Here is a 16,382-nt window from a genome sequence, read left to right as displayed (position 1 = left end):
TATATATATACATATATATATATATCAGAACTGATAAATAGTGAAAACTTGAAGAAGGTGCTCAATACTATTGCAGAGCAAATATATATATATATATATTATTCTATTACCGTTTTATCTGTTTAGTTACACATGTTTCCGCTGCCGAATCGTATCAACGATCCAGTAACTTCGTCAGACTATATAGATTACGTTATGAAAATATATATGGCAATTAAATTATACAGAATATTCCGCGTTTCATTCTCCCGAGAATTCGCCAGGCTAATGCAAATTATAATTATTTATAAGAAAACAGTGTAAAAGGTTGAATTTCATGTTTATAAAACTTTAGCAGATGTACCCGGCGTTGTCCGGTATTAAACGTAACGTTAAATTCCTTAAAATGAAGTTAAAAAAAAAATGGAAAGAAACTCGCGAGAATGAAACGCGGAATATTCTGTGTAGCTTAATTGTCATATATATTTTCATAACTTACAACCTAGCTCTTCCTATGCATTGAGCACTGTTGAAGTAAATACTGAAAAATTTACACACATAAATTATATCTTCGTATATTTATTTATGTGATTAAATGAAGTAATCATATATATATATATATATATATATATATATATATATATATATATATATTTGTGTGTGTGTGTGTGTGTGAGAGAGAGAGAGAGAGAGAGAGAGAGAGAGAGAGAACCATTCTCAACCTATATACTCAACGAATGTTTTTCTACAGACTTGAAATTTGGTATATAGAGTATTCAAACATGTAGGAAGCTTTTTTTTTTGTCAACTATTTCACAGTTTTTGAAAACATTTTTTAAAGCCGTGGCAAGCTGGCCTAATTGTTATCGTACTTAATTCACTGTCTTTAAGTTTGAGTTTCGATCTCAGCTCGACTTTTTTTTTTTTACTTACAAGAAGTGAACTGTTTTGGAAAGACATAATACTCGCATACATATATCTCAGTTTCTTTCCATTTTTTTTGTAAAACTCCATCTTAAGGAATTTAAAGTTACATTTAATACCTGCCAACGCCGGGTACATCTTCTTGAATTTTATAAGCATATGAAATTCAACCTTTTACACTGTTTTCTTATGAATAATTATAAATTGTAAACGAATAAACCAATAAAGCTAATTTTTTTACAAGTGTCATTTGGAAGTTAATAGTTTGCAAAACAATTTATATGGATTTTTTTTATGTGTGGCGCCATCTATATTTAATATCAAGGACTTATTTAGCATAACAATTTAAAAAGGCATTTTCTCCTATCATATATTATAGCTCCACCATATTTCTCAGATCTTAATATATAAATAAAGTATTTGTAAAGTATTTTCGTTTTTTTTTTGTTTGCTTTTTTAAATAATTTTTCTTTTTTTCTGTTTACAGGTGATTTTCTATCAAAATGCCGACGTGGATACATAACTAGACAGCGTCCACATTGATTCAGTTACGTCCCCCTTTTCTTCGTGCAAGTTTTAAGTTGGACGCCATTTTGAAAATCTCCAACTGTCAAAAACTAAACGCAAAATGAAAACAACAATATCAATGAATGATTTACTGAGAGAATTTGAAGGGGAAAACGACAAAACCAAATGTCGGCGTTGATTGATTCAAACTAAAATAGCTATTAAGTAAATCAAGTGTTAGAGTAAGAAACGTGTACCGATTGGTGTTGCATATTTTTTAAAAGTGGAAATTAGTTCGCAAAATTTGGTTTATCGTTGTAGAGAACGTAACCCAGTTAGACAAAAATAATAAAAAAGAAATAATGAGTATATTTAACACCCCTAAATCTGAAATTAATACCAATTGAATGTTCAATATAAAGACAACATAAATACATTTAATAAATACATTTTCACACACACACACACACACACACACACACACACACACACACACACACACACACACACACACACACACACACACACACACACAGACAGACAGACAGACAGATAGATAGATAGATAGATAGATAGATAGATAGATAGATAGAGGTTACCACATCGATGACGATACAAAAATAAAAATAAATAGATGTATAGAACAATCTTTTAAAGGTAGAAACTAGCGATGGAAAAAAAACAAGTAAATATATAGAAAAAGAAAGAATATATATATATATATATATATATATATATATATATATATATATATATATATATATGCGAGAGGGATAGTCGTTCGACTGATAAGTGCGACGTTGATATTTGTTTTCTCGCAGGGCAACTTTAGAACCACAAGGGTATTGTATAATATTTCCAATAATATATATATAAATAAAGAGAGAGTGAGAGAAGATATATATATATATATATATATATATATATATATATATATATATATATATATATATATATATATATAGATAGATAGATAGATGGATAGATAGATAGATAGATAGATAGATAGATAGATAAATGGGATGACTGCAACTTCGTAGGATAATAAAGAGCAGGATAAACAGAAACATAAAATAGAAAGTGGAAGAAAGAAAGAAAACATTAGTCGAGAGAGAGAGAGAGAGAGAGAGAGAGAGAGAGATGTTTACCATTCTAACAAAACATAAGTCTGGTTTGTAAAAGAACTGAATCTCGCAGAACAAATCAAGAACAAAAACAAAATAAAATAAGAAATAAAATTAAACGAAAACAGCATAAAAACGTGAGAAAAGTTAGGAATACATTTTTTTAATTTCCAAAGGATATTCAAAAATTCCGATTAAAATGTCGTCATTGGAATTTCTCTGTCTCCTTTTCCAGTTGCCTCCACCTTTTCTTCTGGTTCTCTCAAGTGGTGGCAGCTCTCAAGAGGCGAGTCTTTAAGAAGAGAGCCAGATGTGAAGGGCTATTATTTCGAGGCTGAGCTAATTAAATAGAGGATTTGGCTAAGGAGAAAAACAAATATTAAACCTGTGCTGGGTTATTAAGCTCGAACAATAAACGGTCGTCTGACTATCGGTAAGTGTACACGACACTAAAAGGACAAAAAAGAAGACACGTGTATGCAGATTCTCTTTTTTTTTTTTTTAATAAATGTACAGTTTTGATTTTAAAAAAATCAAACACTTGCTTAACATAAAAGGAAAACTGTATTTCTTGCGCCAAATTAAAGATTAAAAGGTCTCGTTTGATTAGACCTTAATTTAAAGAAATTTGTTTTGACTGAGAATCTAATTACACGATGTTTTGTAAAATAGAGATAAGCTGGTAACACGTTTACTCATCCTTAAAATCAGCTGTTATTCCTCAACGCACTTGACTTCGTTTAAATCCTTTAAAACATTCCGACATTCAGATCATCTAAATAGTTTTTATTTGGTTTGTGTTTTATTAGAGACGATCCGTGATTATATATAGGTTTTAGTTCTATAAAAAACACGAAAAACAGAGAGACAGATAGCTAAACATACGCACACACACACGCATACACACACACACACGCACGCATATACTAGGCGATTTACACTTAGTAAACATACAACTTTTCTTTAAAATCAAAGAATACACCAATTTTAATGAAATTTGGATAATTTGTAAAATAAGTTTTTTTTTCAAATCTAACCACAAGAGCCATTTTCAACATAGTAGGATTTATTCAGACCTAATAAACATTTACTAATTTATTATTCATCTATTTTAGCTTCGTACGCTCCGTATCGCTTCTTAATTTGATTCCTATTCATTAGTTGAACTTATTGAAACGAAACTAATCGATCAGATAAAAACAACAATAATCAATGAGAAAATAAACTAATCGATAAGAAAAAATAAAAATAAATTAAGTGAAAAAAGATGAGGGCGGAGGAGTTCTTTCCTCCAACAAAAATCAATCTCGCAATCGAAAAGAAATCCTCGACTTTATTGTATTACTATCAGTTAATATGAAGATTAAGCAACTTTTAATCGCATAAAAATTAAATTTGCATAGTGATTATTCTTTCCATCCTTTTTTTATATTATAATCAGTTATGATTAAGATTAAACCTCGCCTATTTGTACATAAAATTTAAACATTGAAACCAGACGAACACAAGTACGTTCATCTTTGTTATATTGTTAAAATCACTCTCTATAATATTCCCCGGCAGCACTTAAAGTAACGGCACAGAAAATAAATAAACACAAGGAAACCTCCAGATTTCTGCTGAAACCATTACTTCCGAGGTTCCTAATAGAGGTACAGAATCCACACGATCGGGAGTTCAGGGGTAAATAAATAGCGCCGGATTTGTGCATGTACGTCCCCTACACAACAACAATATCCCAAAATAGTGAATCTGCTACGTTGTAATACAGTTTTCTTTTTAAACTAAAAGCAGGCATTGGTAGTTATGTATGTATGTATCTAGGAGAAGCAAATCTCTGATTTAAAAAAACCATAAAACGGGAGACCAGTACCCGCATTAAGCTGGTCTGCAGTTTAACTTGTTGCTGGCTATCTTGCTCTTGCTTGTTGCTGGATCTCAACATTTTGAACCGAGAGAGAGACTTAGCTGTCGTACAAAGCTAAGACTCTGTAACATCATCTGTGTATAGATACTCCCTCAGGCATTTGTCTATAAAAATGGTCCGGTGGTGAGAGAAGTCATTTTTGGGCTCATGGACTTTAAGTGTCTGAAGGAGTGGCACTCGTCTGACAAGACGTTGCAATCATCATGTATGTATGTATGTATGTATCCTAACTTTTAATGGTTTTCCTAAAAGTGAACCACATATTGGGTTTGTAGAAACATAAAACATATCCATTTTAATCTATGAAAATCAAACGCGAAATAACTCTCATAGCTTAAATGGGCAAATAACTCTCATAGCTCAAATAAATAAAGCTTATTTCAGTTTTAAAATCTAATTGATGTGGATTATAATAATTACAATAAATTAAATTGAATATAAATTAAATTAAACATAAATTAAATAAACCACCTTTAACTAATATTTCTAAATAGAACAATTAAGACAATTCTTTGGCAACAAACAATTAATAGTATGGAGATAATAATTAAAACACATTTTCTTTATTGTAATATGCGAATGAGGTTACTTATTGAATGTAGATTTCCTTTCGTGTAAATAATGAATATATAGAAACCATACTGGAATGAAAGTGAATAAAAGTCCGTTTTCAATTTGAAAATAAATTTGTGACACATTGTGCCTTTCTCACATATTAATAATTGTAAACAAACAAATAAGGAATATGATTTTATTATAATATATATATATATATATATATATATATATATATATATATATATATGTATATATGTGTGTGTGTGTGTGTGTCTTATTATTAGCTGTTTTAGTGAACTTCCCTTCATTTATATTTGACAATTTCATAGCCGGCTGCGTAAAAGGGAAGGATGGATAAGTTGTGCCAAAGACTGGGTGGGGAAACTTGATAAATTCTGTTGCTGTTCTGTTTTACTGGCGTGTTCAAGCGTGTTATTTGATATTCACACATAGGATAACCCATGTGTAACTTTTTTTTTTCTTTTTGAATCGGTTAACACGTCTCCTTTTTGTAGTCTCAGTCACAAAGTAGACCCAGAATAGGAGTGAATTTCAACTCGCTTTTTCCCGTTGTAACAACGACATTTATTTCCCCGTTCTTCCGTCACGCGTCACTTTTAGTTTGGGACGTCATCCACGCCTGTAACGTAATCGTCCTCTCTAACGTGCTCTTTCTCCTTTTTATAGTCTTTTTCTTTACTGGTGATGTAATTTTGCATGCATTTGCATACGCTCTGTTACATTCTAATATGTAAATCATACTTAAAATTATATGCTTGTTCTTCAACGCACTTGACTTGATTGATTACATCCAGCATTCAGATTAACCGTCTATGTACAAAACTATTCGATAGAGACACAGCAACTAGAATCGATTTAAACTCAATCAGCTCGATGTCACCAAATTAACTTACTGCTTTTACTGCAGGTTCTTACTCTGTGATAAACTACATTACTGAATGAAAAAAAAAACAACAAAAAAAAAACAACGCTTGAACAATTTATGCCAATTAAATTGAAATTAGACACAATCTTAATATTTTTAATATTTAATCCTGATATCTTTTTTTATTGAAAGAAGCGGTTTACTTTAACATACTGACACTAATATTAGCACACACACACACACACACACACACACACACACACACACACACACACACACACACACACACACACACACACACACACACACACACACATATATATATATAATAAATTATACGAAACAATAGGATAGATATACATCTAACAATTTTTTTTTTCCAAATCTTAAAGTGTATATATTATACAAATTACTCGTGTATATCGGGAACCATGTGTTGCTAAAGGATATATTGAGCTAGATCTAGCATTCAATCGATGAAATACATTGGAATTTTTATTTTTAAGCAAGTTCGATAATTGATGTACTTGGCTGAGGTGTTAGAATTAAATATTTATTGCGTAGTACGATAACTGAATTGGATAAACTGACTTTACTTTATTATATAGGTAAATTAGTTATTTCATGTTTATCCTTCTAAAAACAAGTAATCAACAAATTACATATCTAACTGTTGTTTGCTGGTAAAAAAATACTGTTAATGAAAGCAACTTAATATATGATTATCTGTTATGACTTCTTAGCTCCACATGCAAAATTATATCTGCGCAGTAGTGCATAAGTGAAAATTACACATACGAAATATCTTATCAATTGATTTCATTGCTAAACTACCTGCCAAATCACGCAATAATGGTTTAATCGACCCTATTTTAGAACAGGTGAGATCACGCCAAAATATAAAATATCGCCGCAAGTAAAAAGCGTGAAATAGCTCTGACAGAATTTAAACCCAGATCGCTGTGCTTACTCCCCGAATATTTAAAGGATATATAGATAGATAGATAGATTAATTAATTAATTGATTGACACAGACTCCGTTATATATATATATATATATATATATATATATATATATATATATATATATATATATATATATATATATATATATACTAGAACACCGCCCGTCGTTGCCGGTCGTAAAATACGCACAATTATGATATTTTTAATTTATAGAGAAACTGAGACATGTGCATGCAAGTATTATGTTGTTTTCTAAACTGTTCACTTCTTGTAATTAAAAAAAAAAAGAAAATTACTCGAGGTGAGATCGAATACGAAACTTAAAGGCTGTGAATCGAGTACAATAATCATTGGACCAGCATGACCTGATCTTTAAAAGGTGTTTTCAAAACTACTTATCCTTAACATAAGTAATCTGTAATGTAAACTATTCACGCATGCGCGTTCGTGAAACAGTTAGCAAACAGATAAAAATCCGATCACTCTCACGTACCAATTTTTCAATTTTGACCGCTTAGCAGCCCTTTTTGTTAGGATGAAAACCGATTAAAAAGTTTTTCCACATGTATGAATATACAATGTACCGAATTTGAAGACTGTAGATAAAGAATTTGTTGAGAAGTCTCCTCACACACACATTCTCACGAAATAAGTATTTCATTACTAAAAAAAGTATGGACGTCTGTAAGCGTTGTTCCTTACAGGATCAGCAGCCACTCGACCATCATACCAACGTATAGATAGATAGATAGATAGATAGATAGCTGCAACATATATAAATAGATGAGTAAATGCAGAAGTTAGATCGATAGAAAGACGCTCATATAGATAAATGTTATGTTTGCAGGTTGAACCAAATAACGTATAAGGCAATACGAAGACTCAACAAACAAATGTAGATCAATAAGAAGTGTATTAGGAAAAGTATATTTACAGTATATTTACATAATGGTTGTCAGGTAAGAGAGTCTTGGCTGGAGAACATATCTGCTCTCGGCTCGGCCTTCGGTGGCTTCTGGTTAACACACACTCAGACTAACCGAGTCTTGTTATTTATGTGTAATAATATGTAAATAATATTATCCACCTATGTAAATGAGTGGGTGCCACCACAACAATAAATATTCTCGGCAAAGTTTCATAACTGAAACGAAATATCGAATCTAAAAAGAGTAGGACGATCTTAATTTTTTCCTATTCATCTCGTTGTTCTCTCTTAATCATCTTATTCATATCTGTGCGTACACATCTTGTTGAATATCTATCCATTTAAACGGTTCGATAAATAGATCGGGTCATGCTAAAATCGATAAAATGATTGATATGTATGTAAACTTAATTGATCATTAGTTAGACAATCGAACTCTGTACTCAAATTACAAGAATAATTTGCTAATTCTATCCAAGTTCGATCCTACGCAGGGTGATTTTGATTAAAATACTGATCTAAACATTATCCTAAATTTTCTGAAACAAAAGTAGATACATAAATATAACACTACAAAAATCAACAAGAGAAATTAAACGAAATCACCCACGCATGAATAATATTAAAAAGAATGCAAGACTTCGAAATTACCTTCACGAAATGAAACGTGTTAAATGATCCAGCAATTGTTTATGGGCCGTAAAACGGAAAGAGACCAACCGTTTAGATAAAAAGAAACGTTCATACATGAAAAGTTCTTTACAAATTTAGGCGCGCGCGCACACACACACACACACACACACACACACACATACGTGCACGGATATTTTTTTCTTAGCGTATAAACGGATAAATGCAAAATACTGTTTGAGTAAATTTATGTTGATTTGTGTGACTAAAAATAAACATCGTCTTGAAACAGCCGCAAGCAACTTTATTACTTTTGTGTATGGTTTTCATTTAGAATATGATTTGAAAATAATTTAAATTGTTAAAAATACACACACATGTACATATAATATTTATCTATATAGATATTCGAAATATATATACACACACATATATAGTTAAATGTTAATACTTTAAATGTTAATAAAAGTTAATACTAATTAATACATTGAACTATATATATATATATATATATATATATATATATATATATATATATATATAGTTAAATCTTAATACATTTTCCTTATTAACATGAACTGCAAAGTGAATTGAAAATTTTTTATATGAAAAACAAATTATTTCCTTGAAAAACAGAAAAAAAAATTATTCCCCGCTTACAGTTTAATAGTTCCCCTTATTGTGATTGGTCCTAAATTCAAGATCCAGTGTTTTGATTGAAAATCGATCAATACAAAAACAAGTTGGTTTCAGTTTCCTTTTGTACGATAATGTATAATTTTGTATGAGTTTTGGATTGGACAAAATACGTGACAAAATTACATACAAGCAGTTTTCCTCTTCACACACACACACACACACACACACACACACACACACACACACACACACACACACACACACACACACACACACACATTTATATATATTTTGTTGACAGCCGGCTTAGGGTTGGTTCGGTTATAAGTTATCTGTCGTAAATGAAATCTCAATGTTTGCCTAAAGAACTATAAATTGCTGAAGAGTGCTTTATTTATTTACACAAAGAGCTTTCCATTTACAGTGTTAACAGTTGGCGAATTCACTTACCGCAGAACTCAACTCAAGGGGAGGGGGCGTATGTAGTCATCGATATACAGAAAGACAAACAGGCAGACTGTTTTGCTGTATCATAGCTCGTCAGTGTGGCTAGACAAGCAAGTGCCTCAAGCCGGTCTCGAAACTGTCTAGTGAACAGTCTCCGCTCCTAGCCACACACTCGCACATATACCTACACACACACACACACACACACACACACACACACACACACACACACACACACACACACACACACACACACACACACACACACACACACAAATGTATAATGATTTAGTTTTAAGAGATAGTATTTATATAAATAGTACTTTATACATCTGTTTGTTTTTCTGAGACTAAATATAAATTGTATTGTTTGGGAAAAATATGTTCAAGACGTAAGCATTTGTATATTTAGCGAACACGTGTAAGTATTCAGTCTCGCACATTCAAATCGCGCATACTTCCATTTTTTTTTTTTACATCAAACAAATAGATTCGCTTGACTGAATTCAAGATTAATGGTTAAGTAGCTGTTGTTTATTGTTGTTTGTTTGTTCACACACACACACACACACACACACACACACACACACACATATATATATATATATATGTATGTATATATATATATATATATATATATATAGAACGTGGTGTCATAGCCGTCTCAATTAACTCTAGCTTCGGTGGTCCTGGTTCGTACAACAAATAGCAGCAGACACACCCTTCCTCGATGTTTAGATTAACAAACCAGGAAATGGTTGGCAGAACTATGAATTCCGACACCTCGTCTTCAGACCACAAAGAATGCCTGAACATGAGCAGACTTTATACCGTTTCGGATGCTGAACGCAAACACGCGGAGTATGTCGATATCGAATTTGATAAGCTAATTGAAAGTCTTGAAGAAACATTCAGTGACGAGGATGATGACGATATTGGTGCCGGTCAATCTGATGAGGTAGCCGGTTGCCTTATATTTCCCGGAATCATGAAAAAGAGTCGAGAAAAGATTGCCCTTGCCGGGAAGACTGGGGTTGATAACGAAACAACCGATGATTCTGAGGTTGGGAATTGTTTCCCAGAAGACAATAAAACTGAGGATACACTGGAAAGCAATACAAGGAAACCTCAAGATATCAACGCCATTTTTAAATCTACGCTCAATTACGGAGGAAACGTACAATGGAAGGATACATTTTACAAAGATAATAAACTAGCTTTGACGGATTACGAGACAGCCTTTGTTAAAAACGGAAAGTATAACAAGCAGAGTGTTATTTATTGTCCTTCCAACTCAGCTAATCAAGTTGAGTGCCTCATACCGTGTTCTTCCATTGTGTCAAACAAGGAACTTTTCGAAAACGAAATCGAAAAAAACGAAACGCACAATGAAGTCGATCCTCGGATGGACATCGAATCAACAACGACAAAGGTTTCCACCTTCTCCTTTAATTCGGTTAATACGCGTCCGGTCTCCATAAAAGACGTCACAACAAGTCCAGCGGCTAAGATCACTCCATCATCATCAACGACAACAGTCGCCATGGCAACAGATCGATACAAAAAACCTGTTGAAAACAAGTTTTCATCTTTTGTATCCAACACGATTTCGGCCTGCCCATCGCGGACACTTTTAGCCGAGGTGGATGTGCGACTCTCTTGCTTTCCCTCGGCAACCTGCGAACCAATATCCCCATCCTCATCTTCAAACCTCAACGCCATCCGCCAGGAGGTCAGTCCGTCGGATATCATTACTCCAGATGTCTTCACTTCGGACCATCTAATTAGTAAAATCGATGACGTAAGTGCGATTAAAACTGAAACGCTCCATGCGGAAAATCAATCTCCGAACACAACTCAGGCGAGCGAATCACAGGTGACCGTTCCGTCGACCACATCTTACAATACAACCACAGATACTACTACTACTACTACTACTACTACTGTAAATAAAAATAATAATAATAAACACAACACCACCACCACCACCACCACCAGCATCAGAGACATCGAACAAGCATTGACTCTTTCCGAAAAACCCGTATCCTTTTCATCAAGCATAACTTGGTTTACTTCTCGAAACGAAGCTTCGAGGGGTACCGGCCCTGTATTCGCCCCCTTTTGGTGCACCCTGTCCCCCGCTTTGAACACAAACGCCCCACCGAGCACGCTGCCACCTGCAGGTCGCACGGTCGGCGGAGATGCTGTGAACTCTGACCGATCCCTCCTGCACGCTCAAACACAGCCCGTGCAGGTCCGTTTCGTTGGCCCCATGTCCCACGCGCTCGTCCGAGGGGAGGGGCAAACATACCAGACCGCCCTCTCGCCGCGGACCGATCTGTTTGTAAACAAACCGACAAAACTTTTTACCACGACGTATTATTCTGATAACGGTGCTGGTTGCGCCGGGAATGGTAACACTTGGCCAGTTTTGAAAACTAAAACATCAACTTCAACAACAGCAGCTGCGACTACAACAGGGACAATTGTGTTTGCTCGCAGTAAAGACGTACAACTTAATCGTAACACTGCTACAACTACTTGTGTCGTGTCGGGTCGGGGTTACACATTAGAAAGTGACTGCGATCGTAACAGTCATCGTAGCATCGGCTGTGGCGACGCGGAGGGCGAGGTGGGGCGGGCCGATCCTCTGGCCATAAATTATAGTCCCCAAAACAGTAATTGTTATTTCTGCAAAACACCAGTACCAAACAAGTCAAACGTCGACAAGTCGATAGGACGACAGCCGTACCTCCCCAACGAAGGCTGTAACGAAAGTTCTGACCTTCAGAGAGGATTAACTCGTAAGTACGAGTCTCCTAATCGCGGGCAGGAGTACCAAGAAACGCATTCAGAAGAAACGATGCTGAAGTCTTCAATCAATATTTACCTAGAAAACGCGTGGCCTCCCAGATCAACGGATGCTACGGCGACGGAGAAAGGTAAACCACGTGTTCCACTGGTGAACACGCTTGGATGGCAGGTGAGAACGAAAATGTTAATTTCGTTTTTTCTTTCATTTTCTTTTTGGAGTATTATTGTAGATTAACACCTCCCGTCAAATCACTACCCCGTCTTTGAAATTAAATTTTCCTGTTTTAGGCGATTACATAATGAATACTCTGAAAAAACTTAGTGGAAAGAAGGAAAATACAATTATTTTAGAATTTAGAGCGGGGGCCCAGTTCTGCTTATAAATTTAACGTAAATAATCTCCGATTCCTGTGCCATTCGACCATTTAAAAGCAGTTAACCATTTTTTGGTCGGAGATAAATCATGTGTGTTTTTCCTAAGTTGGTTCTACTTTTTTAAGCGATTACGTGCGAGTATAATTGACGCTCGGACTAAGAGTTAGTAGTAAAACAAAATGGTTAATTGTCCTAAAAATTTAGAATAACTCTGAAATAGCGAATCCATTTCCGTTATTTGGATATGCGAAACTGATCACCCACTCTAAATTCTAACATTATTTCAGAGTGTTCACACATATGCGCCTAAAAAGTAGAATCTCCTTTAGGGAAGAGGGTGCAGCAGACGGTGTTAATCTACAAATTTACTCTTTTTTGTTTATGTTTTATATTATTTTATTTATTTCAATTTTTCATATATTATTTTCTATATTATTTTATTTATTTCAATTTTTCATATATTATTTTCTATATTATTTTATTTATTTCAATTTATTATTTATTATTTTTGTATTTATTAACCTTTTTTTTTTTACTTTATTTGCTTTTCTATTTTTTGCTTGTTTATTATCTAGATGTACGTAGCCGGCATTGCCCGGGAGTTATTCTTTTTTTAACTTTAATTTTCCTTTCTTTTCGCCTTTAATAACATCTATGTTACATTTTTCTTAGCCTATCTGTATGTCTGTCCATTCTGTTTTTCTTGGAAACTACTAGACCGATCTAGCTGAATGGACCTTTATTGTGATAAGGTGCAACGAACTATGTATTATGGTATCTGTTTTATGCAGATTTAGGAATTAATAGGGATTAGTCACCACAATACCATATTTACTCGAGAAGTTTTCTCCGAAACTACCAACCCGACCAGGCTGAACGTTTGTATGGACGTTTGTTATGATAAGGTGCGGCGAACTAAGTGCTATGTTATCCTATTGATTCACAGTTCGAGGTTAACAGGGATTAAAAGTATTTAATGCAAAAATAAGCACAAAATTAATTATATTCAACAATCACTCATGCATAAAAGACTCATTCTAAACAAACGGCTATAATTATTTGGAGTCATCGAACTACTGTTCTCATTTTAAGTGTGATTTTCACTTCGGTCGATATAACCTCCGACCTTCTTCAGGTGTATCTTGTCGAACTAAGGAATGTTTCTGTCGGATTCGGGAACTTGGATGGAATTTCGAGCGGAGCCCTTTATTTACTTCACGGGGGTAGCGTGCTCTTGTTCCGTCAGCCATGACTGGATAGAGGTCCTAAGTAATTCGCAATTGTATTTTTCGGTCGCCCGCACTGAGGACTGAACCTTCAACATTCAGGAGAATATCACTTTTTACGATTGATTTTCCAGCGCAAGGACCCGTGGCGCAGTGGTTAGAGTCTACGATAGGTTAAATCTAAGTCTGCGATTAGTTAAATTTAGGGTTTTTTTTCTGGGAATTTAATTAAACTGCGTTCTTTATTCTTATTTTTACATTTTTTTACTCAAGACTTCTTTAAACTATATATATATATATCTATATCTATCTATATATATATATATATATATATGTGTGTGTGTGTGTGTGTGTATGTATATATGTATGTATATATATATATGTAAATGTATATATGTATGTATATACGTATATATATGCATGTATATCTATATCTATATCTATATCTATATATATATATATATATATATATATATATCTATATATATATATATATATAGATTATTGCGGTTTCATGCAAAATACTGTAGATGCTGATCGAACATCGCCTGAAGATATTGCGATTCTATCAATTATAACCAAATTTGAATCCTTGTAGAATTTTTCTATGAAAATGTCTATCCTCTTGTCATAGCATGTCTTCAGACCAAGATCAAAATGTAATGTCTGTTGTCGTCTTCAGCCTTTGTTTATGTATCAACTGAGGTTTAATAGAGTCCGGTAAAGTAGACCAATTATAGGTCCTCTATGTTTGGATTTGAAACCAGCGGTGCTGATGCTGTTCTGATTTTTTCTAACAAGTGCACTACTTAATCAACAGGTAATCGGTAATCAGCCTTATCGGCCACTTTGTCGATTAATCGATAATCTAGAGATTAACCAATTAATCGGCCAATTAATTACTTTATTCTTTCCTATAAAATTTAAACCATTTCATCAACGCCAAATGACTCATCAGATAACTTTGACGCATTAACACAATAACTGCCAATTTAACTTGACATTTCTTATATGTCTGGCTTCTATTATGTGTTTTCTTTTTACTTTTTCTTTATTAAATGATATTACGAAATATAAAGTACAATTTTCAATTTTTAAATGAATATAATTAAACAATTAGATAAAAAAAAGAAATTACAAACAAACTACAAATTTGAATTCTTAAGTTGCAACAAAACTGAGGAATCGAAACAGAAAGTCAACATATGTCGGTGGGAGTTCCATATAGCATAATATTCCGGGATGAATATTTCCATCCTTCAGGTGTGTGTTCAACCATTGCCTATAAGTGGAAGAAATATATATATATATTTTTTTATTATTGTTTTTATTTTTAAAAGTTTTTATGCTTATAAATTATTGTGGTAGAATGCCGACATATTTTTTGTACCCTTGACCCCACCTACACAGTCAGTCCCCAGTGGAGGGAGAAAAAGGGTGGAACATGCGCTTACTTTCGTTTCAAATCTAGTTCAAATGTTTTTATCCGATTTTCTCAATCGATGATTTACCACATTCCTAAAATCACATATATTTTAAAATACAGTCAATAAAAAGGTTATATTTTCGTTCAACCTTTAAATTATCAACACAATCACAGTCGCATTTTAAACATAGCGTCTACTTACACCAATAACCTATGTCATCATCAAGATTATAATTTTGATTTTTTTATTCTGCTTTTTCGATCACCCAGACGTAATCTCCGTACATTAAGAGACCATGCTTCCAAACATTATTTTCTCATTTGAAAATGGCGCATAGCCTATAATAATAATAATAATAATAATAATAATAATAATAATAATAATAAGAAGAAGAAGAAGAAGAAGAAGAAGAAGAAGAATCACAAAATCCTATGGGACATGGACATACAAACGGATAATTAACAAGAAAGAAAAGTTCTGCCAAATCTTAGACTTTGCTACCCCAGCTGACCACAGGATAAATATCAAAGAAAAGGGGAAACGGAGCAAATATACAGAGCTAGCCAGAAAGCTGGAAGGGATATGAATGATGAAAAAGAAAATTAAGATTGTACTTATAATAGTAGGAGCACTAGGAACAATTTCAAAAAACTTTAACAGGAGAATGGGAGAAATTGGAATCAGAGGAATACCTGGAAAGATACAAGTAATAACAATAATGAAAACAGCTGAAATATTAAGGAAAACACTGGAATGCGGAGACTAATACATGAGCCACTGCGAACGCAAAACAAGTTACTACAGAGACAAAACATGAAACGTTACATGGAACCAAGAACATTGAAGTTGCATCTCTATAAGCTCTCCATCCCATTTCTATTGCTCAATCATCGTCCCCCAAAGAATAATGCCAAATAGTCATGAAGGCTCAAGGAAAATGGAAATACCGAGGAGAGAGCGCTAACCAGACTGCCGCTGGACAAATGCCAAGAGAACTGGTACCTTGGGGACGGTTATTGCCACTC

At 33.7% G+C, this 16,382-nt stretch overlaps 1 protein-coding gene and 2 long non-coding RNA genes across 52 annotated transcripts in view; 2 read left to right on the top strand and 1 right to left on the bottom strand.

Annotated features, from left to right (window-relative positions):
• LOC145261261 (uncharacterized) overlaps positions 1-2,679 on the top strand; it is a 62,506-nt gene extending 59,827 nt beyond the window's left edge. The window contains exon 2 of the long non-coding RNA XR_013864434.1: positions 1,391-2,679. This is a non-coding gene — a long non-coding RNA (uncharacterized LOC145261261). The remainder of the gene's footprint in view (positions 1-1,390) is intronic.
• LOC145261262 (uncharacterized) overlaps positions 1-16,382 on the bottom strand; it is a 149,891-nt gene that overhangs the window by 63,567 nt on the left and 69,942 nt on the right. The window lies entirely within an intron of this gene.
• LOC145261258 (uncharacterized) overlaps positions 10,163-16,382 on the top strand; it is a 652,396-nt gene continuing 646,176 nt past the window's right edge. For 15 of the 50 annotated variants that reach the window (XM_080119678.1, XM_080119672.1, XM_080119674.1 and 12 more), the window contains exon 1: positions 10,164-12,498. In XM_080119678.1, the coding sequence (XP_079975804.1) occupies positions 10,246-12,498 (2,253 nt within the window). In that variant the 5' untranslated portion in view covers positions 10,164-10,245. Of the gene's footprint in view, positions 12,499-16,382 lie in introns of all 50 variants that reach the window. The other 35 variants (XM_080119659.1, XM_080119671.1, XM_080119664.1 and 32 more) reach the window with 5 other exon arrangements.

The sequence above is a fragment of the Euprymna scolopes genome, chromosome 37, assembly GCF_053919585.1.
Source record: "Euprymna scolopes isolate OS-2025 chromosome 37, ASM5391958v1, whole genome shotgun sequence".
Classification (NCBI taxonomy): domain Eukaryota; kingdom Metazoa; phylum Mollusca; class Cephalopoda; order Sepiida; family Sepiolidae; genus Euprymna; species Euprymna scolopes.
Note: the sequence above shows the minus strand (reverse complement) of the source record. Positions and strands in the feature narration are given on the sequence as shown.